The sequence below is a fragment of the Filicampus tigris genome, chromosome 19 (genome assembly GCF_054856515.1).
Source record: "Filicampus tigris isolate MCC_2025a chromosome 19, RoL_Ftig_1.0, whole genome shotgun sequence".
Lineage (NCBI taxonomy): Eukaryota > Metazoa > Chordata > Actinopteri > Syngnathiformes > Syngnathidae > Filicampus > Filicampus tigris.
In genome coordinates this window covers 8811190-8827816 of record NC_141235.1, presented here as the reverse complement: position 1 = coordinate 8827816, position 16627 = coordinate 8811190, and the positions used below count along the sequence as shown (strand labels likewise).

The 16627-nt window shown below is 41.3% G+C and overlaps 2 protein-coding genes across 5 annotated transcripts in view; one reads left to right on the top strand and one right to left on the bottom strand.

The window, feature by feature from the left end:
• Positions 1-16627, top strand: part of slc39a11 (solute carrier family 39, member 11) — a 68359-nt gene that overhangs the window by 23442 nt on the left and 28290 nt on the right. For 2 of the 4 annotated variants that reach the window (XM_086016758.1, XM_086016757.1), the window contains exons 1-4: positions 9100-9172; positions 10287-10404; positions 10880-10918; positions 14007-14165. In XM_086016758.1, coding sequence (XP_085872884.1) covers positions 9141-9172; positions 10287-10404; positions 10880-10918; positions 14007-14165 — 348 coding nt within the window. In that variant the 5' untranslated portion in view covers positions 9100-9140. Of the gene's footprint in view, positions 1-3893; positions 4063-9099; positions 9173-10286; positions 10405-10879; positions 10919-14006; positions 14166-16627 lie in introns of those variants that run through there. The other 2 variants (XM_086016759.1, XM_086016760.1) reach the window with 2 other exon arrangements.
• Positions 2977-5081, bottom strand: LOC147129317 (somatostatin receptor type 5). The gene has a single exon (XM_086016761.1). The coding sequence runs from the start codon at positions 4848-4850 to the stop codon at positions 3858-3860; it is 993 nt and encodes a 330-aa protein (XP_085872887.1). The 5' UTR covers positions 4851-5081; the 3' UTR covers positions 2977-3857.

Below are 16627 nucleotides of genomic sequence, written 5' to 3'. Positions count from 1 at the left end.
ACAGTACTTTCTCTTAATGTATCAGATGCTTAAAAAAAAGTTTTAACCAAGACATATTACAATTAAAAACTGTTTTCAGGTGTCTTAATTATGTGCAGCCAACACGTCGTCGACAATTTCAATACAATACAAATCATATACAGTGGTGTATATATATATTAGTGCTGTCAAACGATTACAATTTTTTAACTAATTAATCGCTGAAATTTTCCATAATCGCGATTAATTGTATTTTTCAACTACAAATTTTTACAAAGCTTGTGAACCGATATTTACTTCAGTAAAATCTTGGAATTAATATGGAAAAAAATTCATATTTTGATTCAAAGACTGTTCTAATAGCTTTCTTTGATCCTTGAATGCGATTCTTTTCCAGCTTTTGATCCGACGTGAGACTGAAGGTTTTCTGCTGTTTTCCGGTGTCTATGTAATTTGTGTTTTAATTTATTGCTTTCACGTGTTGTATTATTGCTGTTTTGTTGTAATGTAAAGTGCTTTGTTAGAGCTGTAGCTGTTATGAAATAACGCTATAAAAATAAAGTTGTATTGTAGTGTATTGCCTTGTGTAAAACACAACAGTTGAAAGAAAGACGTACAACTAATATGGTATTTGAATTTGGCTTTTCAAAGTGTGCAAATTATTTTGGATTCCTCCAATGAGCCGTCGACCAACCTTTTAAAGTAAAACGACGTAAAAATCCATCTTTGTGACTCTCCTCGAAGTTTGGCTGCACAGTGAGCAGAGGTCAGCTGCTACAGGAAGTAAATAAAACTGAGTTAACCGAGTACATTTTTTTTAGTGCATAATAAAGTTTAAATTCATCTCCATCGTTAATGCTTTAAATTTGACAGCCCTAATATATATATAAGTCTTACTGACATCTTCTCCATTAAGCAGCTGCCAAAGTAATACGAAATAAACAGCCGCAAAGGACAAATCATGAATTGGATTCTTACAACTGGCATTACCCTTTATCCTCGTCCTTTACAACAATGCAGCACAGAGCCAGACTTTTAAAATGTTATGATCGGGCCATCTGTCAGTAGCACATTGCACAATGTGAATGTTGAATGAAAAAAAAATGACAAAGCCGATTTGTGGAAATATGGTGAATGGCGGGGACTAGAAAAGAGGAAGAGGAGGAGGCAATTGAAACACTGAAGGTCTCAAAGCTAGAAGATTATGGTAATTAACTTTGACCTTTAATGCTGTGCCTCTAATCACGTTATGGGCAACTAATGACATTTCTACACTCTAATATACACATCTTACTATGCCACCGTCTTTCATGCGCCTCATCAATATTTTTCATTGAGGAAACTCTCGGATACTTTGCATCTGGTTTATATACACTAATAGGATGAAGAATATAGCAATGAGCAGAACTAGCGGCTCTGTGGCAGCAAGTGTCGTTATGGGATTCATAACAGGGATGTCATAAATACTTCAAACATGGCAATATGCGAGTCTTTTAAAATTCTAATTCTTAAAAAAAATATGCATTAATAGTGTGCCATCGTGTATGAATCCACAAGAGGTTATTGTCTTGGAAGAAAGCCCCTAAAAGTAAGCTTTCACATGATCTAAACTTTTACGCTGCACTCGGCCTCCTCTTTTTCCGTCAGTGAAATTCCTCTTGTCGTCAGCTTGTCATGCTCTTTAGAGAGGGAAATCAACCCAAACATATTTTTTTCAAGAATATGTTCCCAGCAGGCCCACACGTTGAAACACATTATTCTGATTAATAGTGTGTTTGTGCAATATGAGTTAAGCAGCAAAATCCACCCGTTTTTTTAACCAACTCATGGGGACGGCCATTTTTACATTTCTGTCGACTGAAAATGACATCACAACTGCTCAGGGTCCAGGTAACGACCAATCACAGCTCAGCTTCAGAAAACAGGTCAGCCGTTACCTGAGCCCTGCGCAGTTGTGATGTCATTTTCAGGCGACAGAAGTAACAAAATGGCCGCCTCCAGAGATGTCTAAAAAAAAACCACAATATTTATCAGAATGCCTTGTTTTAACCAGTGGGCTTGCATAGAACATATTCTTGAAAAAAATATGTGTGGGTTGACCTCCTCTTTTAGACGTTGAGTTGTGGAAGGAAGCTTTATTAGTGCTTTTAAACAATAAGCGTCTCTACACAAGTGCGTCTCGGCTCGCGGAATTTCCGGCTCACAGAGTGTCTCGAGGGTACCTACAAGAGCAGACGCCGGTGATGAAGACCCTTAGCTTGCTTGTTCATCATGTAATGACGACTGTCGAGGTCCAAACCGACGTAGGTTCACCTGTAAGGTCAGTCATCTGTCAGTCCGGATTAGTGATGGAAGAGTTGTTGTAAAGCTTTCACGTGTATCGTGAAAGCTCTCAATTGGCCACCCATCGCCAGATTTTTATTGCGGTTTATTTTTCAAGCAAGATTCCGTCGTACCGTTTCCGTTAACCATGCGGAGGCTTCTCTTCCAGCGAAAGATGACATTACATAATTGAATAACACATGAATATTAATGTCAACGTTCTGGCGCATGACGAAGGTACAAAGTATAAGGTTTTGCCGTAGGCTAGTGGCCATGAGTTAAATATACGTGTTAGTGGAAAATGAAGTCTCTCTTGATTCTCTTCGGGAAAGGCTACTTCATTATACTTGAATGCATCCATCCATTTTCTCGAGAGTGAAGGATCTTAGCCATCACTTTTGACGTTAATGGATTTATTCCTTTTCTATTTTCTATTTGTGCATACTAATCCTCCTCGAGTTAAAAGTCAGATGTGTTTAGGCTATATGAATTGACAGACTAATTATACTTCCAGTGCTGAATATGTCCCCAAAAAAAACAATTCTAGGATGCCTTGCAAGAAACAATCTTTATTTACAGAATATTTGAGAAAACTACAGGGGGAGGAAAAAAATCAACTAGATCAAATATCTGATGAGTCATTGTGAATATAAATCCCTCATATTTATTCACATAAAAAAAAAACACATTTGATCTGATGATAATAGCAAACATTCCCACATCAGTTTTATTGTTCAAATCATACAGATTGTCACTCACATATTCCTTTTCATTTGTATAATGACCTCTGCCTTGTAGTTTTCGCTCTCTCATGCTCTTCTTTTTAACAAAATATTCTGAATAAAATGTCTAAAGCGCCTGCACATTCAAACGTATCGTTTAATTTTTGCAAATATCCTAGAAAACAATGTGCACAAAATGTCACCGTGAGACACTTCCAAATGTGCATGTGGGTGAACGCATGCGGGACAAGTCGGAATCAGGAGTTCTCCATTCTTGTTCTTGTGCTGCTTTGGCTTGGAGCAACTGGGTCGCATTCATTTGTTTACACACCAGCTGTCACCCAAAAATGCAGTCTAACAGGCGAAGCAGCAGAATGCGCTGCCCCCAGTGGATGGAATTATGAGAAGAATTTTTACCAAGCAGATTATACAACGAGCTCAAGGAGCGATTATGCGGATAAAGTGTTAGAAATTCCTCAAAGTCAAATTGTTTGAAAGACAAAAAAAAAACAAAAAACTGCAGCCTGAAAATGACATCACAACTGGAGGCTGTGAACAAAGCTGAAACAAAGTGCTGTACGTAAATAAAAATCTAGCATAAAATGGAAGAAAAAAATCGACATCCTGTTAATTAATTTGCTGTGTGAGCCAACCCCCTAAGATCCCCAAATCTCTTTTGACAATTAAAATGCCAACGGTTGAGATTAAAATAAACAATACATGGCTTCCTTCTTGGAGGCAAATACCATTTTTTTTTTTTTTTTTTTTTTTTTTAATACCTGTTCTCAAACATGTGCACGGTTGTACTTTACAAAAAACGGAGTCGTGGTCTCTCTATGCTACAATAGTGACATCATCTGTGACATTTAGGTCGTACCGCTCGGTGTTGCATTGCATGCTGGGAGAAGACTTGGCGGCCGAACAGAGGAGGGTCCGGAAGTGCTTCCTGAAGGTTTCCGAGAGGCAGGTGTAAAGGATGGGGTTGGCGCAGCTCCACGAGTACGACAGCAAGACCAAGAACTCGAAGACCCGGGCGAAGGTGAGGTTGGTTTGATATGTGGAACAGAAGTTGACGGTGTAAAACGGCAGCCAGCACATACCGAACACGACCACCACCGCGACCACCATTTTGGTGACCTGCCGCTCCGGCCGGTGACTCTCGTGGCCGGCCGCGGTGGCCCGGAGTCGCTGCGACCTCAGAGTGAGCAGCAAGGCGGCATACGAGGCGGTCATGATGGCGAACGGCAACGCGAAACCCAAAACGAAGGTGTAAGACAGCACGCCCAGCCACCAGGTTTCCGAAACGAGATCGGGGATGCACAGGCCTCGGTCCGCGGAGAAGTGAAGCGCCATGGGGAGGATGGTGAGGATGGAGAAAAGCCACAGGAAGGCCGAAACGATCTTGGCGCAGCGCGGCGTCCTCCAGGAGGCGAACCTTAGCGGGTCGGCCAGCGCCATGTAGCGGTCGATGCTCATCGCGGTCAGACAGAAGACGCTGGTGAACTGGTTGATGCCGTCGAGCACCATGACCGCTTTGCACGCCGCGTCGCCAAACAACCAGCGGTTCAGGAAGTTCTGACTCGCGATGAACGGGAGCCCCGCCATGAAGAGTCCGTCGGCAAGCGCCAGGTTGAAAATGTACACCGTGGTGGCCGAGGACATTTTGTCCAGTTTCAGAACGGCCACGATGACCAGGGAGTTCCCGGCGAGTCCGGCGAGGCACACCACAAGGTAGAGAATGGCCATGAGGACACCGAAACCATCGATACGGTCCTTGAAGTCCAATTGTTCACCCACATAAGTCCAGTTGTCTATCTCCACTTCCATTCTGCATGAAACAAAAAGTCACCGTTGCCGCTCCGGTATAACTTCCTCTCACCTCTCACAATAGAAAGTACTCAGCTGGAAGGTGAACGACCTAAAAAAAAAAAATGAAAGATCAAATCAGGCTTTGGCTTCTCTTCAGCATCCGCTCAGTGCTTTTATTTGTGAAAAGGGGGGAGGGAAAAAAAAAAAAGAGTCAAAGTCTACTCCTGCGCACCCAAGGGCCCTTTGCGTGAACACCGTTCAAATGAACAGGACGGATGCTTTACTGGCCGCGCTTTCTCCCTGGGAGCCCTTTTTATATATCTTCCCCCCGCGGTGTGGGACGAGCGCTGCCGTCTGCTTGTGTGTGCCTGGAACTCGTCCACCCCCTTGTTCATCAGTCTCCAGAGGCTGTGATGAAGTCCAGCTTGGCTAAAGCCCCTCTTGACACCGCCCCAACCCCCCACCCCAGGTTCTGTGCTGTAATGCTTGTTTCCAAGGTAAACTCCATCTGCTCCCATACTCTTATTTTCATAACTCGCCCCCCCCCCCCTTCTCCTCCCTCTGCTTCTGTTTACTTCACACACACCCTCCCTTCGATCTATTATGGCTCCACGCACTCCACCCCTTAAGCTCATAGCTGAGACCGGGGGTCACACACACACAGATACCATCACTTAAGTAAATCTCCACACAGGAAAGAAGTGTCTCACGTCTGTTTTCTCAGGGCTTTTGTCGCCGTGACATTTGACATGGGATGCCGTTTTCTTGCGCTTTGTTTTACCGGGGGATGTTATAAAACGAGGCAGCTCGGAAAAAGATGGCACCAGCGGAGGAAGTAAAGGTTAAGGGGGCGGTGGCTAAGATTAAAGACCATGGATGAGCGATGACCGCCATCCTGTTGCCACTCTGATACGCATAGCTGGAATACCCCCAGAAATCCTGCGGGGTGTCCGCCTGCCTAAAAATCCTCAAAATAACCGAGGCCAGCCAATTATTTCCCATGCTGTAAGTGTTTATCCAGAATGCAACGTGATTCCAAAGACACTTAACACTTCTCTAAACCGTCTCGGGGCTCATTCATCAGGAGATTTACGGAGACATATTTCCAATCTGGCAACGAGTTCCAGGTAACTGTGGAAAAAAATGCCTTTGTAGTTGACGCTGATTAGGCTGCGGCTTTTGCTGCCAACACTTCATACAATGTGGCCCACCTCTGCATCCCCTATTAATCATCCCGCAAAACACCGTGGAGGTGCTTCATATTTCATGGGCAATATTTCACTTTGGTGTCATTCTGGCATTCATCTCATGCTTTTAGAGGCGTCTGCAGCAAAGGAACACACCGGCAAACATTGAGATTAAAGTCTGGTTTATTCATCAAAGGATAAAATCCCCGCATTCTCTTGGGCTGTCCTTCCTCGCTTTCTAGACTTGCGACATTTTGGAAATACAATCGTAATCAGATGAGCATGCGATGCATGATCAAATAGTGATCAAGTGTGAAGAGGTGGAAAAACAAAAGTTCTGATTTAAAAGTCGACAAAACAGTCCAGCTTCTCGATGAAATGAAATTGAGTCAATTCAACAGACTATTTTATTCAGTGTGACTGAAAGGGAATTTTGCCAAACGACTGAAAGCGTTTGTTGTTGCCCGGCAAGTGTTTTTTACGTCACGACCGATGCTGACAGTGACGTTGCCCCGCATCTAATGATCTAGTTTGTGGGGAATCTGCGTCACTGTTTGATCTCGCACAAAGACACAGCAATGTCGCGCTTCACTGGGCTCTGTGTGAAAGAAGACAGGCGGATAAAAGTGTGGGGCTTGATTCACCCTCCGACACGCCCAATTGCACCATCTCAAAGGACTCCTACTGGACCTCATCAACATCCTCCTTCTCAAAGTCAAACTTGACTTCATCTTTCAATGAAGGGGCGTCGCCTGAAATTTTTCACTGGGGTGGCGAGGCTGACACAACATCTCTCTGAGGGTGGCCACATGCACGCGAGCACTCACTCGCATGCCATTATCACACCAACGCGCTCTTAAAAGAAAGAAAACTGAGTTTTGCTGAGCTTTAGGAGCTGAATTTTCTCATAGTTTACTTATATCTCATGCATTGATTCACTAGCTAACAGCCAATCAGAATGAGCAATGACCGTGATTGGTCGCTGTGAGCAGTTGTGATGTCATTTTCAGTCGACAGAAGACAAAATGGCCGCCCCCGGAGATGGCTAAAAAGGAGTGCATTTTGCTGCTTAATTTATCTTGCACAAACGCAAAATTAATCCGAATGCCCTGTTTCAACTAGTGGGCCTGCTGGGAACATATTCTTGAAAAAAAATATGTTTGGGTTGACTTCCGCTTTAATTTCATGAACCCATGACTGTGAATATTATGGTAAACAATGCCTTTTTTTTAGCCATATTGTTTGTTTGCTATTGCGTAAATGTAATGATTTTCAGTCGCACAGACTATAAGAATAAATTGATCCTTACTACAGACATATTCATGTAGAGTTTGCATACAGATCAATTGTACATTTATTTGAATGCATAGTATCAAGGGATCTTGGTACCGTTCTTCTGCGCAGAGACAGGTAGCTGGCTGCAATTCCAATATCAAATGTCAATGTCATCCTTTTCATCGTTGTAGTAAAACGACAATTAAGGTAAATGAGATTATGATTAACAGAATATATTTTCTAAGGGCAAAGACATCAATTTGTCTAACATGGCCTTACCCACAAGCACCTTTTTAGGATAATAGTTTACTGAAGTATAGAAATGTTTGACTAAAGCTGCTGTCAAGGCAAATTTCAATGTGCTAGTAGTGTGACTACAATTAAAAAAAAAAAGACTAATGACATATTTGCTGGATGCCAAATGTCATCTACTCAAACTTTATTATTTGCCTCTTCCTTGGTTAATTTTTCAACCCCCCCCCCGAATTTTGTAAAACTGTTCATTCTACTTTACAAATTTTGCTAACAGACACACTAGAGATAATGATTTTCCACTGTATTAAGGGCAAGACACACTAAAATAAATGTTGATTTATGTCTAAAGTAACAATTCTGTCACAGGCAGGTTTGGATTACCTTTATTTATAACTGCAGTATACAGCCTGTTGTAGATGCATCACTAAGCCGAGGCACAGGATGATTCAGGGAGTTCTTTTACTGTTTTGTGCAAGTCAGTTTCATGAAGTTTCTAGACTTTTTTTCGGAGGGCATCAAGACAGAGGGGCAACATATTTTTGTATATATGTCTGTACAACTGCATTATCATAGGTTAATGAGATACTACAGTGATTCCAAATCATACAAACTAAGGGACTTTCAAATTTTGAGATTCCAATGAAAGTCATCCTGAGATTTAAAAATTCTGTCAAATCTTCTGGTCAGGTCTGAAAGGCCTGTGTGGTTCTTGTAAATAAATCTTTCTTCTCAGGTTAGGGTTGACCATACAAAAGGAACACAATTTAAATTGATTAACACAAAATAACTGACTCGACTTCCAACCAACTGTACTAGTTTTGAAACCATTTTTGGTCCCCCTAAAGGGAAATAAATTTATGATGGTGGATTCCTGGCAATATCAAAGGAGGCTATCCAAAATGCTGTGGTGACTGGGATGATGTTTGATGGTGAATTAGCATAACGCAGCAGCAGGCATCTCAACCATCAATGATAAACAACTTTTTTTTCATGTCAATTCCTGAAACAATTTGCGCCATTTATTTGAACCAACATTTTGCGCAGTTCATCAGAAATCCACCAAGCACAGAAATCCACTAAGAAAATAATGTTAAGATCAATGCAAAAGGTGTGAAGACATTTAGATCAGCTATAACGTGGGACCTTTTGAACCGTGGACTTAATTTAGCAAAACTCTATATCCCCAACATTCACTCCCCTTAATGCTCATAAGTGATTGTAATAATGAGGCACAGTTTACATATAAAGTAGATTTAATTTCAGAGAAGCTAAGGTAATACATTTGTTTTTGGACATTTCATTTTTTTAAAGACTATTTATTAGAAATTTGAAATCATTATCGTTATATTGATATAATCTGTTATTATTATTATTATTATTATTATTATTATTATTATTATTATTATTATTATTATTATTATTATTATTATTATTATTATCATTATTATTATTATGTTCCCTGACTGTCATGTTCCTTTAAAGGTTGGGCGGGATTTCGGTGAAACGCCACATTCCTTTGGCGAATCAAATGCTTTAGAGGGCGGGGCTACATTGTCATAGACACGTGTACCGGGAAGTAGGAAGTAAACACATGGGATTAGAAGTAAAATCGGACGGCAGTAGGTGAGATGTGTGACATTAAGAGGAAAATAGCATTAATGTTTGTTTCGAGCTGTAGCATACGTTTTGCAAGAAGTACCTATTGTCAATGGTTCAAGGAAGCCGAGTTCTGACCGTGTACATTATGCTGTAAATTGATTTCTATGCAGTATCGATGTTGAATTTACATTTACCTGCAATGATTACGTTGCTTTTGAAACGACATTGTCTGTATTACGTGTGCATTTGCGAAAGACTGCAGTATTAAAGCATACCGGATAGTTTGTGTTGTTTAACTTGCAAGAGTAGAAATATGAATGAAATGTCTAGACTGGTCTGCTATCTCTTGATTCTGAAGCAATTACTGTAGTAGCATACCTGTAGTAGCTGGAGATATGTTTAATATTTATCAGGCAAGTGGGAGATACAGTAACAAGGTCCCAGTTCATAAAAACACGTATTTCACCAAAGATCTTGTTGTCTTAAAAACTAATATGCAGATAACACACTAATATAACTTTCACTTACATTTGTATGTAGACCAACCCACTAACAAAAATGTCATTTAGTTTCATTGACAGTAAAATTTCCAGACTAGTTTTGATGTTAACGTTGATTCAGTAATCATTGATGTTCATTGTGTGATTCATTGTTGTAATCAGCCCTAAAATTAGCACAATTTGGAACCTATTAAATGAAATGAAATTAAAACAGTATGTAGAGTGTCCTATTTAATCATTTGGATATTGTAGACTTAAGTATCTGCTGATTGAGGAGGGATTGTCTAATTCAAACTGGTTTCGCCCATGCAATTGCAAATTAAAAAAAAAAAAAGACAAGGCTGTTACAATCTAGTGCAAACAGGGTTCAACTGCCTTTAGTTCTGCTGTGTGCAGAAGCAAACAGACTAGTAACCCGAAGCTTTAACGGTATGTTGATTTAAGGTGAGTTAGGCCAACATCCTCTATTTGTTCTATTTGGGCGACAGTGCTGAAATGTACTTTTGTTGTTGTTGTTGTCTTCAATTGAGTGGTCATGCCCTGTCATACTTGATGTATCATATAGTTATAGATTCTCAGTTTTTCTTTTCAAATAGCTACTGATCCGAGTGTGTTGATTTGTTTTACTGTGTGTCCAGGTGTGGCGATATGATAGAAGGCTACTCCCCTGTGGCACAGGCGCTGCTGGGGACTCTGTTTACCTGGGGTCTAACTGCTGCTGGGGCCGCCATGGTATTCGTTTTCTCCGGTCGACAGGTTTGTACAGTATAACCTGTTTCTCCTAATTTTGTACACTTTCATTTTTAGGTAAGCAGGCTGTACAAAAATCTAAAGACGATAAAATCGTTATAAAAAAAATAAATAAAGATGATGTTCCAGCTTAACTGTTAGCATATCCGGAAACTGTACTTGGGTGGCAAATGCTTCTCGTCATTGTTATTGTGGTGAATGACTTGTAAGACGCGTTATTCAAACACTCAATATAACCAGTTGCTCCTCTATTTGTATCAGGCAACAGTGCAAAATTTCACATTACAATTTAACAGAGAGAAAAGAACACTTGGAATTTCTAAAAGCACTGTTTATAGCAGTACAGTTCCATAGCCATTGATGACTTTAGTCATTTTGGTTAGTTACAAATTATTGACTAATCTAAAATGTTGAAAATGACTTTCTGTCTTGGAAAATGCAATTAAGGCTCAATAAATCTACTCTTCTCTGCCTTGTACAGAAGCACATCTTGGATGGAAGTTTAGGATTTGCCGCAGGGGTGAGTTTCTGTTCTCTTCAATTATGGTGACCCGGTACTGTCATTTCTGGACTGAGCACACCCGAATATAAACCACAAACATTCAATATTTATACAAAATATGTTACAGAGATTTTTAAAATTGAACTTCTAATTGACTGTAATTCGTCTTTCAAAAGCATTTTTTTTTCTCTGTACTCTTGTATTTTATAATACCCCAATTTGCTGATGTCCACCCTCAATAAGAAAAGTAATAGTAATTCGATTGGATTTTTTTTTTTTTGTACAGACATATATCTCTATGTGTGAAGAGAAAGTTCTCCTACGGTTTTGGTGATCATATTTTCGCTGCTCACCAAAAATTGACAGCCCACAATTGGATCCACCCAAAACGGGGACCCTGCGAGGAACAAGGAAATGACCGTGAATGCAAACAAACATGTCTTGCCCGAAACGCAGAGGAAATGCAATAGATATCTCGGGATTAGAAATACCCACCAATTTGTAGTTATTGGGTTGAATCCATCATTTTAATCGCGACTTGTCGTGGTGCAAGCGCTTCCGAGGCTTTTATAGCTTCTTATTATCGACAATTCATGTATATTCAACGCACTCAAAACAAACCTGCTTTGTTTAATGCTTAACAAGCAATTGAGTCAGACATTTATTATATTTACCTTAGCGAATCGATGACTGCCAACGGATATAGCACAAAGCCTTCTTCGTTCTCCTGTTCAAGGGGGAATATTCAAGAGCGCGCACAGTGCAAGCCACCTGATCAATCGGGCCACTCTATGCTTAAGGGACGCTCACCTAGTAAACAAAATGTACATGCAGTGATGTCAAAAGCTTGACTCGAATTTATAAGCCAATATAGTTTCAATTTTGAATAACCTTCAGGACAATAAGTAAAAATAAGTAGCTATCCGTCATTTCCATGGTTACACCGATGATGAGAGCTTTTCAATAAAGATGTAACGGTTGACGGCTGGCATTTTATTATCTCATGAGTTTAGAGGGAGACCTGAGCACAATGTGAATGTAAATTATGCTTACAGGAGATTGAGGAAGGCAAGGGAACATGAAGCAGAAGATTTGATGAATAAATCAGTGAGATGTATTTACGTTGACTAAATCTGTCATGAGGTAAAGTGCAAGACACTGACTCGGAACATTGTTTGCAAGAGGACCTGAATTGATGGATTACATATCAGCGAGAAAAACGAATAACTGTTTTGTTCCGATAAGGCAATGGGTGCATGGAGAAATGAGCTGCGACACTTGCAATAGAAAGCCCAATCAAATTTGTGTCATGGTTCGGACTGGGCAGTTGATAGAAATGCAATCGCGATTTCAATTTCGGCTTCTCTCGGTCGTAATAATATTATTATCGAAGGAAAACGATTACCGTCCCGAAAAGCGCGGTGTGTGGGCAAGTTCCCGATGCTGTGACAGCACCCTGAATGCACCATTTTACTCGTGGCGTTATTCGATTTTACCCTCCCTGAGCATGCTTTAAACTGTATCCCGATGTGGCCAGGGATGCAAAGGCACTTTATTAGCTGCTTGCAGCTCTAGTTATTATTTTTTATTGCTATTATTTTAGCATACATTTCCACACCATATGGCATGAAATACGATACCCGAGGTTGGAAAAAAAAATTAGTAATTGAGGACCAGAGGAAGAAAAAAAAAAAATCAACCGTGTATGTTTCTTTGCCCACTTACCAGGATCAATTTACTGCATATTGTAGTGAAGTAAGAGCATTTCTACATGTGCAACATGAAAAGAACACCAAGTTATTAGGAGTAAACGGCTCCGTATCCTTAGGACATCCACTCATCCGGGAAACTGTTCTGAAAATTGCCTCAATTTGCAAATGGAACATTTTGGGTTTGAGTTTGGGGTCACACAGTGTCATGGTCTGATGAGTCTACATTGACCCTGTTCTACATCAGCGGGAACACCAGTTTAAGAGAGGCGGGTGAAGTGGCGCCGTGATGCATCACGCATGTGCTTACCATACAAACCTCTGTTGATTTGAGCTCGCTTCAGTCGGCCTGGATATGTTACCTGCGAATACCGTCAATGAACAATTTTTCCTTCGTGGCACTGGCAAATTCTAAGATGATAATACCCGGCAGAGGTGGGCATTCTGTCACAGTCTCTTTTGCTGTCAACTGACGGATGACGGGACTTTTTTTTTTTTTTAAATGACGGAATTAGCACTGATGGAAGTTGATTTTCCTGCGTCAGAGTAATCGTCACTATAAACGGCGTTTTTCGGTGACAGTCCGTCGCTACCGGGCGCCCGTTTTGTTGACGTTTTTTGGGGACGGTGGGAGGACCGACTGACGGCGACGTTAACCCATTAAGGACGGGAGCGTTTCTACCACTAAATCCGTGAGCGCTGTTGCGTGTTTCTCCCTTTAAAGTCGGGGATCGTATACGTCATTTAAAAAAAAAAAAAAAAATCCAATTAGCCAATGAAATGCATCAGAATATACATGTGACGGTGTCGCGAGTTGTCGGAGGATATCCAGAATTTTTTCGAGGAGTGATAGAGGCACAGTCAACAAACTTGACATTACTGGCTTCTTTGAATCAAACATGTACCTTTACAGAAGTCTGAAAAAGAATGCTTTTGTCAATAAACATGACCACAACGAAGGAATCAACATTGGAGGCAGCACAGCAGGCAGCGGTGGTCTTTGAGGCAGCGGTACATGTTGTTTCTTCAATTTTGTTTTGTTTTGTGTCCGTTGTTCTCGGAAACGATTCACGTCACATCTCGCCGAGCTCCGTACTGCTCAGCTTGGTCCTGATCCGTATGCTTGCAGGATATGGGCAGCAATACAGAAAAGAAATATGGTGTATGGAACTCTCAGTGGTCTTCCGTAGACTGCGGACCTCCGCTATTGGAGACCGAAGAGAGCAAAAATCCCCGAATAATTGAAGCGCCCTTATATTTGCCATTAAAAAGAATTCTGAAAAAAAAAAAAAATTAAACATGAATACGTACGGGATTGGATTCTTTGAGTGGCGATAGCTATATTTTCAAGTTGTCTCTTCTTTGTCTCTGATTTGACCTTTCCGTCCTCACTTTAGGTGATGTTGGCTGCTTCCTATTGGTCATTGCTGGCGCCGGCAATCGACATGGCCGAGGATTCTGGGAAGTACGGCTCATTTGCTTTTCTGCCTGTGGCCATTGGCTTCACGCTCGGGGCTGCTTTTGTTTACTTCGCTGACGTGGCCTTGCCCTTCTTGGTAAGAATCTCCTCTCATAACTGAAAACAACTGTCAAACAAAACTAAAAACACCTTTTTTTTTTTTTTTTTTTTTTTGCCATAAGTGGGTGGAGTCTTTGCGTTTATATAAAAAAAAAAAAAAAAAGAAGAAGTGAGTTTGACTTGTTTACTAATGCAGTTGTTCACTTATTCACTGTACACACCGGGATTGTTTTTCAGAATTTCGGGCCTGTGAGTTGCTCTGCGAGCAGATGTTGTCGCAGCAGGCTTGATATCAAGCCGCGCACACGGAAAAGGGCCTGCTGAGGTTCCCATTATCAATAGATAAATCGTGCCCCAGGTTGTATACAAGCCCCCTTGCTCGATATCTGTTTGGGTACCATCCAGCTCTCTCTCGTCCAGGCGCGAGTGGCAATATACGAGCGTCTCCGTCCACTTGCGGTGCAAATGCTCACTAACCCCGCAGTGAAAGCAAAACAAAAAAAAGGGGGCGACTCCAACCGAAATTTGGGCTACGGGTGACGCCACTGGTTGAAGGAACGAGGGAGCAGCTGTCGCCTTGAGCTTCCGTGGTCATGTTACGACAGACGCGGTGACACAAATTGCATATGAAGGAGCGTCTGACACATGACTGTAATGCACTCTTACAAAATATGACGCAGCCACTCGTATGCAGAGCGCACACAAACGGTGGATGGAAGGACATTTTTGGGTATGTCTGACTTGACTTTCTTCAGGCTCAGCAGTCAAGCCTTTTTGAATTCCTACTGCGATGGAACTCGCGCCCGCTCACGTTTTCTCCCCCGTTACATCGTGAGCCGCAGCCCTCTTCCCTTTTTCGTATTCCGTGCTCATTTCTCCTTCTCTTGCATCTGCTCTTTCTTTACCTGGTCCCATGGCGACTGCAAGGGAAATGTTGAGCTCCGATAATAGCAAGCATGAAATCAACCGGGGACATTGGGGGGGGGGGGGGTCTCGAACACAAACACAAACGCTGCCATCGGTGTTTGGACAGCTGCTGGGTGGCCAATTTTACTGGTTCCTCAACAAACAGCAAAGCCGAATGAAAAGAGGTCTGCGAGGAGGAAAAAGATAGATTGCGAGCCGGGTAGTTGATAAGGTAAGAAAAAGAGGGTTAGGAGGACAGAGGAATCATTGGTTGGCGATGATTGCCTGGACACCCGTGCATTCCTTTAACCTCTTCCTTGCCCATGTCCCGTGAACGCTAACAATACATTTTGTTTCCCACCGAAAAAGTCTTTCCCTTTGTTCCTCAGATAGGTTTGACTGTTGGCATATATGTATTCGCTGTCACTTCTCACGGTCGTTTGTATTTCACCTCACAAGGCGAATGGAGGCTGATGTCATGGTACGCGATAGATCAACCGATGTGGGCTTCCCGCCCTGTCGCGTACGAGAACCAATTGGACCAACTGGACAGAATGAGCAGGGCACAGCAAACAGTGTCCTCACTTGTCTTAGATTGGCGTGAGCAACTTGGAATATTTCGTCATGGTTACTCAGGGCGAAAGTTGAGGCTCTGTAACCAAAGGACATTAGTATGTATGTGTGAGTGTGTATATATTTATATATATATGTATATATATATATATATTTACATTTATATTATTATTACCATAAATGAAATTGTGCCATTAGAGCCACCACGGAAAGAGTATTGAATGAAGAATGTTCGCAAAAATGCCCCAAGACACTGATGCGATCTTCCAAGCTCACATAATACTGTACGAATGCTGAGCAGAATTGATCTGCTTTCCTTTTGTTGCTCCGCTCCGACAACGGCTGTCAAAGCGATGCCGTCCATCTAACCGCCTTCTGTTTCTTTTCTTGTTCTGACAATGCATTTGCTGGCTTACTTCATCCCTTGTACAAAAGAGTTGAGTCGACTTCATTTCATTACGTTTGCTAAACTGGCAAGACAAAATGGAGATCAACCTTGAGATTTCACCCTGCAATTAAATAGCCAAGATCAGGAATTGCCTGTTGCCCATCCCTGTGCTAAACTGTTCTACACAGGAAATATGGAGTAAAAACATGTCTATAATTCAGAATCCTTTGGGTATTTATACAGAATTTTTTTTTTCCGTTGGATTAAACAAAAAAAAAATGGGTGTAATTTGTTACAGCTAAATTTATAAGTTTTTCCCAAATTATGTTTATGATTTGGTTGAAAGTGTCATTTTCAATTTTCAATTTGCATCTTTAATTGGCGTCTTTACGGTGAGTGTCAGTAAATGAGTTTGTGTTCCTGGGGGATATTCAAACCCCATGATGCTCAATGTTATTCAATACATATTTGATTTGTATACACTGTGGGAAGAGATCCGATTCCGATTCGAGCGTATCCGATTAATATTTTCCTCTTTGGGCTGCCACGACTCATATACTGTATTAACTGTGCAAATTTTGTCACTTGAACTATGTTGTGGAATTCCAGCCTTCGACATCACAGTAGATGTA

What these genes read in the sequence shown, in the direction of transcription:
- LOC147129317 (XM_086016761.1), bottom strand. Translation starts at nt 4,850, where the DNA reads ATGGAAGTGGAGATAGACAACTGGACTTATGTGGGTGAACAATTGGAC.